At 47.0% G+C, this 17430-nt stretch overlaps 1 protein-coding gene across 6 annotated transcripts in view; it reads left to right on the forward strand.

Moving 5' to 3' along the window:
* LOC126543970 (mitogen-activated protein kinase kinase kinase 13-like) overlaps positions 1–17430 on the forward strand; it is a 593636-nt gene that overhangs the window by 488086 nt on the left and 88120 nt on the right. For 5 of the 6 annotated variants that reach the window (XM_055061158.2, XM_050191137.3, XM_050191141.3 and 2 more), the window contains one exon: positions 5861–6056. In XM_055061158.2, coding sequence (XP_054917133.1) covers positions 5861–6056 — 196 coding nt within the window. Of the gene's footprint in view, positions 1–5860; positions 6057–17430 lie in introns of those variants that run through there. The other variant, XM_055061159.2, reaches the window with a different exon arrangement.

Below are 17430 nucleotides of genomic sequence, written 5' to 3' on the forward strand. Positions count from 1 at the left end.
CTTATCTTTTATTTTTTGACTATGAGTTTTTCCTTTTTTTAAACTTGTCTAATTAACTTTTTTTTCCTTTCTTATATTTCATGTAGGAAAATAATATTTTGCATAAATGTTGCAAAAAGAATGTTCGATGTTTGACACTTTTTTCAAGTTTCTATGTAAAATAGAAAACGCGCCATGACGCATCAAAGTTACAAAATTTTTCTGATTTGGGCCATGTTTGCAATTTTTGTACATTTTTTTCATTTGTGGACAGCTTGAAAAAAATGCATGGAACTAATTTACTGTGAAGCATGTTAAAATGAACAGAAAGGTTTTTCAACACGTTTTTTGTTTGCATTTAATACGGCCGTGAAATAAAAAAAATATTGTGGTAAGTAATAAAACGACGCTCGTGCCGCGACCTTCATATATCTTTTTGGCTTGCTGGGAGCACGTTTCGGGAATCAAATTTTCGGTTCCATGCAGTTTGAACATTCCTACTTGACCTATAAAGAAAAGCACACAAAACAAAAATATCAAACAGACATGCATGTTCGATCTCTCGTGGAATCACCCAGTATTAAGTTGGCTTTCCCCTTTAGATTGAGTTGCCATGCACAGAGCGCACAGCATAGATATACAAATACATGCACACACACAAAGGAAGAAAAAAAGATCAAGTGAAAAATAAAAACCTGTGAGAAAGAAAAAAGAACTAAAAGTCAGAAGATTATTGCTTTGTGCTGCAATGATACCGTTATTCAAGTGGACTCTGTCGTCTCCCTAATTTTTGCTAGTTGCTGCTGTCAACAAAAGGGGTCTGTAGTGAGCTTGTCATGGTGGCTGGATCGGAATTTGCTCAATGGCTGACGTACTGCAGAGGATGCCCTGTGTTTGCAGCCCATCAATATAGTGTGCTATTCATTCTCTAGTATGCAGTGCTGCAGAGTGTGCTTCTGCCAACAGGTTGCTTCCCCTTGTATTGTCCAGCAAGTCCTCTTTGGGTGCCAATCATGAAGGGCTAATGGTAGATTTGGAATAAAAAGAGCATGGAATAGTTTTACATTATTGCAGCCTGGTGAGTTCTTTCACTCAAAACCAACATCTGCTAATATACTGTCCAACACTAGCCATCGACAAACTATCACGGCTGTCGTCGTTTCACGGCCACTTTTTCTTGACCTCCTTCCCTTTTGCTTCCTCTCTGGATGGTAAACAGGGAGCCTGCCTTGTTAGATACCAAAGCTTATTGCCTACCAGGCACTATGAGAGGCAATTCTGCTATATTTGCAGCCAACAAAGACCCCTTCCAGCTTACTAACCAGCTGCCTGGGCAGGCATCGCAGAGTCTGCGGGCGTCCTGTCCACTTATACTTATGTTGTCCATGTACTTATAGCGCATTACCCTCCTAATTACAAGATGAACTTCCACCTACTCGCCCAACTTGCCACTCTACTGGATTCTGGCTGATGGGAAACAGACAGGGACAAGTTGTAAGCACAAAACACCCATTTATAGTTAATAATGTAAGCTCAGTAATACCAAACAACATGGATGGGCATTATACTAGCACTCTATAAATAAGCTGTGCAATAATACACTCCCACTCACTGTCGGCGCATGGCTTCTCAGCAGGTGGGGCCCATACTCAGCTCATAACATAATGTCACGTGGTAGTGATTGTCAAGAACACAGTAGCAAAACTGTGTATGGTGAAACTAACCCTTTATTGGGCGAACCTGTGCCCAGAAAAACAGGCTACACTCAAAGCACAATGTTAACAGTCGGCGATCGTCAAAAATATGATCTGCGGGTCAAGCACGTCAATTTTTATCCACGAGTCATCACAGGTTCTAGTGTAATCGCCGTGCCCGCGTATCTTCCAGAAAGTACTACAGAATTCCCGTTGCGCATACAATCAGATTACACAAGCTTCGGTGACAAAAGACAATGGAGAACCATTGATAACATTCGAGAAACTTCCGATACATGCAGACGCGTCTTGCGCTGAGTGATAACATTTGTTAGACGGTGGAGCGCATCACCCAAGAAAGATAACCACGTACACGTGTCAATGCCCCACCTTAAAAGGCATTGTCCCAATGCTACAAAGAAACATGAAAGTGAAAACAAAACAATGCATAATAAAGAAAAAATAACAACAAAGCAATAAAGAAACTAAGTCCTTAAGTTCGTCAGCAGGCATAGAAAGGCTTAAGGCGCACCACATGGGCGACTTCAGGTTGTACGCGGCACTGCTGTGATTACAAAATGCCGTCTGACACGACCTCATAGCGCAGTGCCCCAATATGTCGACTGACCTTGTAGGGTTTGAAATAGTGTCGCAGTAGTTTCTTGCTAAGTCCTCGTCAGCATATCGGAGCCCATACCTAAATACAGTTGCCAAGCTGGTACTCGGTAGGGCGTTGTTGAAGATTGTAGTGTTGGCTGTCGGTCCTCTGCTGATTCTTGATGCACAGGCGGGCAAGCTGTCAGGCTTCTTCGCCGTGCTGGAGATAGGCTGCAACATCAAGATTCTCTTCATCGGTGACGTGCGGCAGCATGTCGTCAAAGAGTTGTCGCGGGGTTTCTTCCGTAAACCATCTTGAACGGCATGATCTGCACTGTTCCTTGCACTGTCGTGTTGTAAGTGAAGGTTATGTACAGCAGGACGGCATCCCACATCTTGCGCTTGACGTCGATGTACATTGCAAGCACGTCGTTGAAGGTCTTGTTCAGTCACTCCGTAAGACCATTCGTCTGCGGGTGGTAGGCAATTGTGCTCGTGTGGCTTGTCTGGCTGTAGAGTGTGCAGTACTTCTAGATGCAGTTTTGAGGGAACAAAAAGGTAGTTGGCGTGGACTGGTGAGAAGTTCTTGTTTACGAGGACATTGTTTTGCAGGGAAAATGAAGAGAATCCTCGCCTAAATGCCTTAGAGACAACGTCGGTGTTGCCTTCCAAATACTCGACGAGGTTTTTTTTAGCTCCAGGCCTGCTTGTTGCTGTTCAGTGAAGTCTTCCGTTTTATTGTTCCTAGGAAGGCGTCGTCATCCTCACCATCTTGCAGTGGCAGGTCAGTGGGGACGTGTGATAGGCAGTCGGCATCAGAGTGCATCCGTCCAGATTTGTTGATGACGGCTATGTCGAATTTCTGGTGTCTCAGACTCCATCGTGTGAGGCATTGTGAAGGGTCCTTTAAGTTTGCCAGCCAACACTAGACTTAATGGTCGCTGACGACTTTAAAAGGCCTGCCATAAAGGTAAGGGTGGAATTTCGTGGTAGCCCAAATGATGGCAATAATAGTAATTGGCTTCCACTTTCGACAGCGACCGACTAGCGTAAGCAATGACCCTGTCAAGTCCGTTTGGACTAAGATGGCGCGGAGGCCTAGGTTACTTGCGTTGGTGTGGATTTTGGTGTTGACGCCTTTGTCGAAGTGGGCAAACACTGGTGGTAACTGCAGGCGCTGTTTAAGCTCTTGGAAGGCTTCAGCTTGCGGTGCTTCCCACTTGAAGTTGATGTCTGATTTCGTTAAAGAAGTTAATGGTTCAGCGATTCGCAAAAGAGTTATTGACAAAGCATCTGTAATAGGCACACAAGCCAAGAAATCTGCGCACTCCCTTCTTGTTGGTGGACTGTGGGAAGTTAGCAATGGCAGATGTCTTCTGCAGATCAGGGTGAACTCCAGATTTGCTGATGACGCGGCCCAAAAACAGAAGCTCATTGTAAGGGAAGCAGCACTTTTCTGGCTTCAGAGTTAGCCCTGATGTCTTGATGACCCCTAGTACTGTCCAAGCCGCCTAACGTGATTGTCAAAATTCCCGGCAAAGACGACGACGTAATCTAAGTAGACGAGACAGGTCTGCCACTTCAATCCTGCTAACACCGTGTCCATTACGCGCGGGAACGTTGCAGGCACTGAGCACTGTCCGAATGGCAAGACGTTTAGCTCATAGGGGCCGTCCGGAGTAATGAAGGCAGTCATCTCGCGATCCCTCTCGTCAACTTCTATTTGCCAGTAGCGAGTTTTGAGATTTATTGACGATGTATTCCTAATGCATCATCTATGCATGTGAATGGGTATACATCCTTCTTTGTGATCTTGTTCAGCCGACGATAATTGATGCAGAAATGTAGGGTTCCGTCCTTTTTCTTCACCAAGGATACAGGAGATGCCCACAGGCTTTTTGATGGCTAGATGATGTTGTTGCGCAGCATTTCATCGACTTGTTACCGTATAGCTTCAAGTTTTCACGTCAAAACTCTGTAAGGCTTCTGGCGTAGTGGTAGAGTGGATTCTTCGGTTTATATGCAATGTCTCGCAACTGGTGTTTGTCAAATCCTCAATGATGTCAAAAAGTAGTCTAACGTATATCGTCAGAGATGACTTTTGAGCTGTTGCTGCTCACTCATGGGGATACTTGGGTTTATTGAGGGTGGGAGCTTGTCAAGCTCCTGTTCAGCAGCTTTTTCTTCCATCTCCCCATGTTTCGAACAAACATGAAATAAATCGTATTCCTATGTCGAAGTTTGGTTCGGGAACTATGGTCTCGAGATAGATGCGGTAGAATCGGAGAGGACAAACACATTGCTGGTTTCCACAATTTCTTCAATGTATGCAATCGTTGTGTGCTTGTTGATGTGTTTGAACTTCTGGCTGAAGTTCGTCTACTCAGCAATATGAACCGACTAGCCCAGCAACATGTACTTCTGAATTTTGTCAGCATCACTTCCGTTTGTCCTCCGTGCAGTCGAGCGATCCCCCTGGCGCCACATATTTCACGGTCGAGCAAGCAGTAGACATTGGTCGTCCTTGATGATGCCTTCTACATCTGCAGGTGTTTCTGTGCCGATGGAAATAACAATGCTGGAGCAAGGCTGGATGCTGACTTGATCTTCGAGCACACTCAAGGCATGGTTACTAAGCGCACTCTTCGGTGGTATCGCTTGATCTTCAGGTAGCATTATCAATTTTGACTTCAAGCCAATGATTGCACCGTGTTGGTTCAGGAAGTCCATGCTGAGAATGACGTCTCGTGAACACTGTTGGAGGATAACGAAGGCAGCAGGGTAGGTCTGGTACTTGAACGCAAAGCACCTCCACCAGATGTCACGTGGTAGTGACGGTCAAGAACACAGTAGCAAAACTGTGAATGGTGAAACTAACTCTTTATTGGGCAAATCTGTGCCCAGAAAAACAGGCTACACCCAAAGCATGATAGTGGCGAACACAGTCGGTGACTGGCGAAAGTCTGATCTGCGGGTCAAATGCATCGGCTTTTATACATTAGTCATCGAAGGTTCTAGAGTAATCGCTGGTGCCCATGTGTCTTCCACAAAGTACTACAAAATTCTCATTGAACATACAGTCAGATTACACAAGCTTTGGTGACAACAGACAAGGGATAGAACCATCAATAACATTCAAGAAACTTCTGATACATGCAGGCACATCCGTCATTGAACGATAACATTTGTTAGACGGTGAAACGCGGTCACCCGAGAAAGATAAACAAGTACACGTATAAATAGGATGTTGAACAAAGCAACATTCTAGCATGAGCACTAGTGAAAAGGGCAATGTGATTAACCATTACTACAAGTTGTCCGTGTTCTCCTTTTATAACATCCATGTCGTTATTGTTCCAAGCCCATTTTGTCCCTCTAACCGCTCATAACAATGTTGCAAGACAAAATCAAAATAATTATGGCTCTTGGGCTTCATTTGTGGCCCTGCAATCTCCAAAGTAATAAAGCATCTCTCTTGTGGTGCACAAGTAGGCCATGAAGCACCTGTTGGCAGTATGGATTTGCTAAGCACGTGACCAATTGTTTGAATTATAAAAGTTGTGCAAGAATGTTCTTTCACGTGATTACAGGCAGATGCGACAGGCAGTGAGTGGCCAGTCTATCTCCACACTCAGCTCGGAGGGTAACCTGTCTGAAGAGGAAGGCAACACAAGCGAGTGCTCCAGCTGCCAGCCGGCTGAACTTCTCTCCAGCCTCTCCAACCCGGATGTGCGTGACTGTGGGCCACGCCGTCCACCACCGGGGGTTCCACTTCGCCTCAAGCGGGTATGCTGATCTCATGTTCAACTGTTGCATGATGCAGCTAGGTGCCAAGGGCCACTCATGCTGGCCTAGCATTTAGGCTGTTCCAAAACTGTAATGTTTCAAGAATGCTGTTTGCTCCATTTTACAGAGAAAGACCATGCTCACTATATGCAATGTTTCAAGTCTGCATTATTCATACTACGACTCCATTTAAGCAAATATTACAGCTGTGTCACATGGGGACTCCTCAGTGCACATTGATTTCATCACCTTCTTAGTTCTCAAACTCTGAGACTGTTTTTAGCCCTAACATAAGTAACACACACACACACACGCACACACAAAAGGGGAAAAAAATCATACACATAGGACAGGTGCACTACTAGTTGTTTTGTTAAAATAGCAACTGCAGCTTTATGCTTATGAATGGGATGCATTTATGCGCTCACAGAAAATTTATTCAGGAGGGCTACAGATGCTACATTTACACGCCTGTCCTCTGCCAGCTTGATAAAATATGCTTTAGTATATTCCTCCCTAGTTTAAAAGCATCTGTCTTCAAATAATTTGGTCTGTTGTGTGGGCGATATGGGGTTCTCCTCCGTACTCTTGGGACAAAGGAACGACAACACAGTAGTGCAAACAGTCACAAGGGCATTTATTGCACCTTTCATAGATCAATGCCTGCTAGCCGAGTTGCTATCCCCAAAACATGCCGATGGGCGCGCGACAAATCTAGAAGTCCGACTTACCGCGACCTGATAGCGAGCGAATATGTTCGCCCCATGTTGGATCCCAACGCCTGGTCGTTCGCGCGTACTGTCACGCAAACGATGTCCAAGGCGGCCACGCGAGACGGTCTCGCAGAAGCATGGGTCGGCGCGGCACGGCACGTCCGTCCCGCTTGCTTCCCGAACCCAAAGAGAGGAAGCGCCTTCCCTTTCGGCGCCCAAGTAACCCCGCAGCAGCGCGACACTCGCGCCATCTCCCGCACCGCGCTTGTACCACTCGGACCGCCGCGGGCGCCAGGCCACTCGAGCCGTGCGGGAAAACAGCATATCAGGGGATGCGTGAGAGTCACGCATCCCCACAGTTGAAAATTTGGTTTTGATCTACCGGCCCCGACCTGGGTGGAGCCGCTGGATTGATTTCCCTCTCAGGACCTAAATAAATTTCTAACTCACTCACTCACTTGATTAGGGGTGTGCGACTGTCAGAAATGTTTAATATAAATCAAATATTCTTCGTTATTTGACTCATATATCTCATTCGAGATTTGAAATCGTCGAATTTGCCTTCAAATATAGGAGCACTTACTGGTGTTGAGATGCACAGTGAGCGCTGTTTCTTACAGTTCTTCTAGAAGAGAACTGCAGTTGCTGTGCAGCAGCTACTAAGTGTTTAGCATCCTGGCATAGCCAGGGAATGTCTTATTTTAAGGAGTAAAGCCACGGAAAATGACTCTTTCATATTCATGCAGGTTGGCTCCCTGCAAAGCTATTAGGCTCTTTGCCACACCGCAAGTCAACCTTCTTACACAGTAATTTTGTTTTAAATTACCTTAATAAAGGAATAAGTCAATAAATCTTGTGCATCATTAGCTACGGGCTCAATGCAAGTGCACACTTAGCCCTTGCATGCGCTTGCAAGACAGTGCAACCTTCTACTGCAGTACAGTTGTTTGTACGCAGGGCTTGCTGTACATGAAGCATCTTTTGTCAAAGAATTATGAAACATCGTTCCAGCGCACAATTGAACACGGATGAGAAGAGAAGGGCAACACGAACGGAAGGCTTCAACTGAATTTTATTCACAGAAAACGGGGCTTTATGTACACAGGGAGAGGGTGAGGGGGAAGGAGGGGGGGGGGGCTGCTAATGCACCGGACCACCCAAAAATATTTCCTCGGTCCAGGCGACATTCATCAGAGGTGTCGAAACCAAAAGAAAAAAATAAATAAAAATATAAAAAAGTAAAAAGAGAAAAAGGTGAGAAAAACTTTTTTTTTTTCTTTCACATCACTGAAGCACAATCTTGCTCATCTCCCACCCTACCTAGCTGATTCGACACGCACGTTTTCCCTGAGATAATCAAGTTCTTTTTTCCCGAGCACAACAAAAGGAGCACTGACGCAGTAATCGTTTTTATTAGAGATACAGAAGGCTTCGAAAATTTCCCAGTTTTTCTGAGTGCTAAATTTGCGCAACACACGTGTTCGTTCGAAAAATGCCTTGCATGCTGGCTTGTGCGAGCAACGGCGAATGTGGTCGGCTTAATGACCAGCGCCACTTAGTGAAGTAGCATTCCTGCAATGGGCTCTAGCAGGCATTGATTCAGACAGCGCCCGGTTTGGCCAATATAGCATTTCCCACATGTGAGGGGAATACTATACACAACACCAACGTCACATTTAACAAGGGCTTTGGTGTGCTTTATTTTGCAGGCTGGCTTCTTTATTTTGCAGGCTGCAAGCCAGCCTGCAAAATAAAGCACACCAAAGCCCTTGTTGAATGTGACATTGGTGCTGTGTACAGTATTCCCCTCGTCCGTGGGAAATGCTATATTCGCCAAACCGGGTGCGGTCTGAATCAAAGCCTGCTAGAGCATCGCAGGAATGCTACTTCACTAAGTGGCGCTGGACATTTAGCCAACCACATTTGCTGCCTGTCCCAAACTGAGGCATCCACCTATGGCACCTCCCTGGACAAAATGCTTCCCTAGCAACTGCAGGTAACCTAGGGAGGACCTGGCCTCAAGTTCTTTGCCAATACAGGCTCACCTGGTTGGGTTAACGGCTCCATTCTCGCCCCCCGGTCACTCAGCAACTTCTGCTGCAGTTGTCGGTGCTGCATCTCGGCCTCGAAGATCTGGCCGCAGCAGGTCTGATGCAGTCAGCAGATGTCATCCCATAAGCAGCTGTGCCCAAGAACATCCTGACAGATTGTGTGGTGTTGTTCTGTAGTATAACCACATCCCGGCTATCCAACACATACCTTGCAGGGGTGTCTTCTGAAAAAAAAAAAAAAAACCCCTCTTATAGCAGGATTCGAACTTCCGACTATGGCAACCGAGCATTCGGCATAGCTCAGTCAGATAATCCCACAGGCGGCGAGGCTACCTTATCGCCGACAAGTACAGCCCCGAGGGCCCTATGTGCCTAAAAATTTCCTTGATTTGTCCGCGATTTGTCCACGAGCTGATCGCGATGGGTAATTCAATATAGAACAATTTATAGACAGTTCTGGCCTCGTAGTTCCGGAATCGCACATGCCCAGTCGGCCATGAACCTGGCTAGGTATAAGGCAGACGGCCACCCTTGACAGCGCTTAGAATGTGGAGGGGCAAGATAATGGTGGAAAACTGGTTGCTTCTCTCACCGGAAAGGTGACCAGACACAGGGCATCTCTATTTTGTGCTCCTTTGAAGGCCGAGCAGAGGAGAATGGATAAGCTGCTCAGTCGTATGCACACACGCATATATACAGTAAAACCTCGTTAAACCGTACCCGCTTAAACAGCAGTTTCGTTTTAAAAGTAGTAAAGTCAAATCCCCAACTCTGGCCATTGAACATAATGTGTTTTCTATCCGCATAAACCGTACCAGGCTATTGCGTACGTATCGGTTAACACGTAGTGTTTCCACTTTTTGTCACGCAAACATGGCGGTGCGTCATCTCCATCGGGCTGCCCGGCAGAACAAGCCTCAGAGATCAGAATGGTCTCCAAGCGCCCTGCGCATTTGCGCGTGAAGCTACATCAACATCATTTCGGCGCCGTGCCAGATAGCATTGTGGCGTCGTGCAAAGGACTCACGTCATGCTGAAGCTCGGATAAAAAAGACGCCGGGTGCTCAGCATAGAAGAAAAATTAGACATCATTCGTGCTATCGAACGTGACATGAAGAAGTCAGTGCTGGCACGTGACGGGGATCTACTGTTGGCTACGGTGTGGGACATTTGGAATGCGAAGTTGTTGCTCGGCAGCGCTACTGCGACCACGAAGAGATGTCAGCTATGAGGTTCGACTTTTCACCATGGTTGTCTCTGTTGTTGCCGAAGTGATGCCCAGCGACAGTAATGAGGACGATACTAAAAGCGACAGCATGGGCGATTCAGGCCCGACAGCGGCAGAGGCTGCACGTTACGTCAGCCTCGTGAATGCGATTGTGGTGACGAGAACAGCACCCCGCAATGAAAAATCGCCCCGCGATTTCTGCAGTGCTACCGCCCGCGTGCACGGAGAACATGAAACGCCAACAAGCAATCTGCCATGTGAGTGTTTGCCAAGAAGAGGGGGCTGGCTGAAAAGCTGGCTCTCAGCTTCAGTTAGTTTGAGGCCGCTGTCATCGCTGCTAAGCCTCTGCGGCATCAATAGAAAATAACACTTTTGTCGCGCAAATTGAATAAATAATGCATGGTGTTTTTCCCTTTCATCACACACTCTCCGAGTTCCGTTTTTGACAGGTAAGTGGACGATCTCATGCTATTTCGGTCAAGCATTACTACCGTTTAGTACGTACTTCTTCTGAGCTCCGGCCAACTACGGTTCAACAAGGTTTAACTGTACACCTGTATACACGAAAACTTTCGCTCACGGGCGAATCGGAAGACTGCAAACCCGGATTTTTCTACGGCATGGAGCTCATAACGCACTACTCTCATTTAAAAATAATAATAACAGCAATAACGTCTACTATGTACTGCAGATGCTGGCGCAAGGAATACAGTGACAGCCACAGGAAAGACGCAAGTACAGCAGAGGTGAAGCATGACATGCAGAGTGTAAAGAAACAAAGGGGTAACCGCATTAGCTGCACATATGAGCGGAAATATTTAAAAAAAGATGAATAAATGAAAAAAAAAAAAAAATGAACATGCGGCATATGGTTTCATGTGTACAACGTGAACGTTGTCAGGGCTAGGTTGTTGTCTACGCCTTGTTTGAGCTGCACTGTCTGGAACGACTTCGTAGTTCACATCACTAATGCGGTGCAGCACTTTGTATGGGTCAAAATACCGGCTGAGCGACTTTTCACTAAGGTCACGGCGGCAAACAGGAGTCCACACCCACACTTGGTCGCCGGGGTTGTAGCATACTTGTCTGTGGCAGATGTCATAACACCTTGCATCGGCGTGCTGCTGCTGACCGATGCGCAGCCGTGCAAGCTGGTGAGCTTCCTCAGCGCGCTGAGCAAATTATTCGGCATTAGTAGTTAGATGCTCGTCATCTTGACATGGCAGCATAGCGTCCAGCATCGTATGAACTTTGTGGCCGTAAAGGAGACAAAATAATGTAAAGTGCATTGTTTCTTGTACGGCGGTATTATACGTGAAGGTCACGCAAGGCAACATATGATCCCATGTTTTGTGGCGGACGTCGATGTAACAGAGATCATGTCTGTGATGGTCTTGTTTAACCGTTGGACTGCGGGTTATAAGCAGTGGTCTTTCAACGCCTAGGTTGCGCAAATGAAAAATTTCATCCATGAGCTGTGCTGTGAATGCCGTCCCTCTGTGTGTGATTACAGTGGATGGGGCACCATGACGCAATACAATGTGGTACATGAAGAACTGCACTACCTCAGAAGCCATGGCTCATGAGAGCGCCTCTGTCTCGGCATAGTGGGTTAAAAAGTCAGTCGCGACAATCGCCCACTTGCCATCGGTTGACAGAGGAAAAACCCCAAGAATTTCCAAGCCGACTTCGTCAAATTGCTTATGAGGTGGTTCGATGGGTTGCAATAACCCGGCGGGCTTCATAGGCAGTGACTTTTGCTGCTGACATTCGCGGCAACCTCTAACGTACTGTTTGATGCTTGCTTAAAGCCCCGGGCCAGTAATACATCTTGCGTACTCTGGCAAGCGTTCTGTAGCAGAGTAGTGAGCACCTAGCATAAGCTATTACTTTTTCATTGCCGTCTTGATGTTGGACGGGTACTGCGCCAAGACCGACGCTACTGGCATCACTATGTACCTCGGTGTCAGCGTCGTCATCAAAATTCATCCAGGCTCATTCGTCCAGGCAAATGGCATGTCGTCCCTTGTAAGGCGAGTCAGGGGTTCAGCTATCTGCAAGAAGTTTTCAATGAAATGGCGATAATATGCACACAAGCCTAGGAAACGCCGCACGGCCTTCTTGTCGGCCGGAGGAGGAAAAGCTGTTACCACGGCAAGCTTGTCGAGATCGGGTCGGACTCCTCTGGCACTTACGACGTGTCCGAGAAACTTGAGCTCTTCATAGCCAAAGTGGCACTTTTCTGGTTTAAGCACAAGATCAGCCAATCAAATCACTTCTAGCACATTCCGCAGGCGATGAAGATGTTTCAGAAAAGACTACTACATCATCAAGATTCACGAGACAAGTCTGCCAATTCAGTCCAGTGAGGACAGTATCCATCATTCGCTGGAACGTAGCTAGAGCTGAACACAAGCCAAAAGGGAGGATTTGAAATGCGTAGATGTTGTCAGGTGACAAAGGCAGTTTTCTCGTGGTCTCGTTCGTCTACCTCGATCTGCCAGTACCTGCTTTTCAAATTGAGTGACAAATACTGGGCGCGCCACAGTCTATCTAACGAATCGTCGATATGTGGCAGTGGGTATACGTCCTTTTTAGTTACATTGTTGAGCTTCCGGTAGTCGACGCAGAAGCGTAGAGTTCCATCTTTCTTTTTGATAGGAACGACCGGAGACAACCATGAGCTTTTGGAAGGTTCAATAATGCTGTCTTCAAGCATCTTTTTTACTTGCGTATGAATCGCTTTGCGTTCTTTCGCCGACATGCGGTAGGGCTGTTGGCGTATCGGGCATGCATCGTCGCATGTGATGATCCTGTGCCTTACGATTGAAGTCTGGTGTACCTCAGATGAACTTGCGAAACATGCCCTGAATTCAAGTAAGAGTTCGCGCAGTGCTACCTGGTTATCTTTTGATAGCTCTGAATTAATGTCGATGTTACCCAGTGACTTGTCAACCATCCCCACTGCTACAAAGGCAAAACATTCAGCCACATTCTCTACTTCGTCGGCAAACGCAATCAAAGTACCGCGGAAGAGGTGTCAATGCTCGTTACTGCAGTTGGTCACAAAAAACTGAGAATGGCAATCACTAAGCTGTAGCACACTCCTAGCCGCACAAACACCTTGCATCAGTAGATGTGATAAGTTACTTTCTGCGACCACTTCGCCTTCGCGCATTCCACCACACATAACTTTGACGAGGACACTGGCTCGTGGAGGAAGCGTAACACTTTCGGCGGAAACACAAAGGGCGTCGTCACGTCAGTTGTCGTCATACCTGTCGATTGCTCGGTCAGCTGAGAAAGTGACTACACCTCCCTGTAGGTCAATAACAGTACCGTATTCTTGCAGAAAGTTAACCCCGAGAATGACATCACGGGAGCATTCACATAGGACAAGGCAGCTGGCAGCTGCCTTGGTGAGGGGGCTGCCGCCCAGGGCCTCACCTCGGACAGTAGGAGAAGGGGGCCCATTTATTCTAACCTGCTTAGTATATGGAACCATGGGTAATGGAACTTGGAGCGACATGTATGAAGCGAGAAAACCAGAACGAGTAGATGGAGCCCCCCGCCTAATGTAACAGCATGTGTTTAGCCTGATCATTTGGGGAGAGCTTGTTGAGCTGCAAAAACAGGAATCCCCGCCACCCCGGCGGGGCCCTCTTTCTTACGAAGCGAGATGCGTTTGCTTGGAAGAGTTCTTGTGGTTTCCTGTTAGTCCGTCTGTCCACTGCTGTCTGGAGGGGAGGGGCAAGGGGGAAACGCTTAAAACATGTAATGTGGGATGAGAACTTAAATCTCCCTTGCCCCTCATCACCACCACGCCACCCTCCATCTCTCAAATAGTTCCGCCGCTGTCCTTCTCATAGAAAGAATGTGCTGCGGTCCCCAACAGTGCCTCCCATTCGACTTTTCTTTACCGTGATGGTAATTTGGGCGGGAGAGGATGAGTCCGATAGCAGATGATTATTCTGATGGCAGAGTCTAGGCAGGAAAGGAAAGAAGACATCACACGTGCTTTTGTCCATGTGCCGTGGGGCATGGAATGTTCACTGTTCGGGCTAGGGTTGTAGAAGAGTGAAGGGGAAGTTGGAGAGCTGGACACAAAGGCTGTTTCCAGGGCCCATTCCTGCCTAGTGGCTGCGCACCTTCACGCGCACTCGACGGAAAAAGTAGGTCAGACTGGCCACCGAACTTTCCAGAAAGAAGTAGAAAAAGATGACTCAGAGGTAACGGAGGGTGCGTAACTTCGCCCATGCTAGGAGTCGCCCTCTCCCCTTCGTTCTCGCGCTCGGCGTCAAAGGGGCGAAAGAAAAATCGAGAACCTCCCAGAACAGACGATTGCTCCTAGCCAATAGGAAGACGAGATGGGAACGGGCTAAGGAGTGAGTTTGTACAGAGAAGGAGAGAATTTGTACAAGGAACTCTATGCGTATGTAAACACCTGCTTTGGCGCTAGTAACAGACAGACGTGGCGCACGTCTATAGAACGAATTTGATCGCGGGCTGCGATTCAGCCCCGAGCCGCCGGTTAAGCTTGCTTGCATAAGCCCGCCCGCTGAGGAGCTGCCGGAGGACGCACCACTCTCGGCCAGCCACGAACCATCCAGGCAGTGTGCGCCAGTCATCGGGGCACCCACCGTTGGACACCTGCGGTCGCGTCAGACTGACGAAGTGCCCAGTGAACAATTAGCATCCATTCATGCGAAAATGCTCGGTCGGAAGCATCAAAGTGGTGCGTTTAAACGAAAGGTGAAGTTAGAAAGAGAAGAGTGTAAAAAGAAGCTACCAAAAATGACAAAGTACCTACTGAATGCAGCTTCCGCAGAGCAGTATGATCGCTCTACCCAGAGTCCGTGTCGAACCCCCAATAGTACCGACTGTGCTTCTGTGGAGGACTTCCCAACTCCATCACCACTGTTTCCTGGCAAGAAGCAAGGTTTGACTCATCTTTGTTGTCTGGATCCTGTGAAAATGGTGCCAACTTCGGTCGTCCATATTTCTGAGCAACCGACGCTAACCGAGCCCTGTCCTGTTCCTGAGTCAGCAACATCTATGCTACTCAGCCGGGCCCCTGCTACAGAGCTCGAGGTGTCCGGTCCGCCACGCCCGATTTCTACTACTGCTGATCAACAGGTGCCAAACCTCCCCGATGAGCCTCCTTCTACTGACGAGCACCTGCAGAAAACAACACTCCAAGAACCGACTCACTTGTTTCCTGTTAGTTTAGCTTCAAATAATCATGTTCCCACCCACAAAGTGTGCCTCGAGAGGACGAATGAGACGGTTTCTCGTTGCGGCAACAGAGAAGTACAGGCACTACCGCAGCAAGAGGTACATTGCGAGGTTCTCTGAAGTGACCCTGATAAGTGGCCAGACGTTATTACTGACAGCTTTTGGAGCGTATGCCTTGAGAAAGGACCATTGTATTTTCAAAATCGGGCAGACAATTTTCCGTCTTCCGAAAGGCAATACAAAACTCAGAAACGCTATATGTCACCTCATCCTTTCGTGTGAAAGGCTGTAAATGGGGAGGCGTACAAGTGACATTGGTTAATGTACTCGGAGTACAAAGGTTCCGTTTACTGTTTCGTGTGAAAACTATTTTCGATTTCAAGCAACTCTGGTGCTTTCACCAAGCACGGCTTTTCTGATTGGAAAAGAGCAGAAGAAAAGGTTTGCGCACATGAAAATAGCCTCAAGCACCGGAACTACGTGTCAGCATGGCTCGCCCGCTCTAACTCGAGCAGCACGACTGACAAGGAGCTGGTTAAGCATCTTGTCACTAAGACCACTTACCGGACAGAGGTGTTGAAGTGCGTAGTCATTGTAGTTAAGCCGTATATGCTCTGTCACAGTGATGCCCTCTCCCCTCACGACACCTGGCACACTACTGCACAGCAGGTGTTTTTATTCGCCCACTCTGCTCCGTCGAGGCACGCTTGTGACGTGGCATCGCAGCCAGTGGGAATTTAGGTTCTGTTTTGCTGCTACTGATGATGCCGGCTTTTCTGTTCAATGGGCCATTTGATGCTTCCACATCAAAATAAAAGCAAGCCCCTTGCATCAACTCATTTCTCTCTCTCTGTGCATATAGTCAATTTCGCAGTGCAAGTACAATCACAAGTGTCATACGGAGAGGCTTCGTAACAAGAAGTCTCGTCATTTTAGTGCTCCAATCTGCACTTATTTGCTGCATTTCATTGAAAAATGTTGTGTATTTCTGGCTATACACTTATTTAAAAACATTGCTGCAGTTTGATTGCACATTACTTGGAAACTCTCGCAGTTAAGATTTTGCTGTATTTTATATTAGCTTAAAGCCACGCTTGCTCGAAGTGCAAGATGTATCGAGACAGATAGAAATGAGACAACCTCCTGGCCCTAGAAGTGAGAAACTTGGGGAGAGAACTCCAGAGAACAAAAGAGCTGTATCAGTCACCGTGCCATGCACGCTCTGATGTGGCCCTCTTCCATTTTACAGCTCAGCAACTCTGCGCCATTTCTCTTGGAGCCCTTTCCTCATAGTAAGTCCCCAACATGACACTCCGAGTCTGATTATCAAAAGTATGAGCAGACTTGGGCGAGAGAAGTTAATCTTTCCTCTAGCGCTTCCAAAAGTTCTTCAGCATTTGTTTTCTGTCTCTAGCATCGTGTCACCACCTCCCTTGATGAATCAGTTTCTGAAATTGGTTCGTCTTTCAAGGGTAAACTTTTGAAGTTTGAACCATGTAAACAGCAACACGTCTGTTTTTCTCTGATAATCATCGCCAGAAATACTTTTCTAATATCTGCTGTCAGATCTAACCAGTAGGCCCTGAACTGGATCAGCGACCTGATAAGATTTGAGAGGAGGCATGGACCCTTTTCAAGGTGGCCGTTTAACAATGTAGAACCTTGTTATTTAGACAACTCGCAGCTTCATTGTTTCTTAGTCACAACGCAGTGCGGCGTGGTTCAGCATAAAATAAACTTGGTGATTACAGTCTCCTTTATTTTATATTTTTCAGCGGCATCTATCTCCATGTAGCTTCGCATAGTAGTGTCATATTCTATTTTAACTTTTGGAGCGTGCAGCATCTTTAGGCCAAGGCTGATTAGTCTGCTTGACCGTAGTTACCAGAAAGTTAGTAGCAGTTCTCTTTCCAAGGGAGTGCTACCTTGTAACAGCCATACTTTGCCTTGATTTGACGTTCAAATTCTCTGAAAACCACTTCTGTCTCCTCACAGGGCACCTTGGGTTGATTTAAAATTCCTACACTTTCCAAATCCCAAAACCTTCGAGCAAGTTTTTCTGCCGCTTCACAAGAGGTGCTTACCCTCAGGACGCATTGAAGGAAAGACTGAAGTGTTTTTTGACACAATGCTGTTCTTTCTGGCTC

Source organism: Dermacentor andersoni, chromosome 1 (genome assembly GCF_023375885.2).
Source record: "Dermacentor andersoni chromosome 1, qqDerAnde1_hic_scaffold, whole genome shotgun sequence".
Taxonomy (NCBI): Eukaryota; Metazoa; Arthropoda; class Arachnida; order Ixodida; family Ixodidae; genus Dermacentor; species Dermacentor andersoni.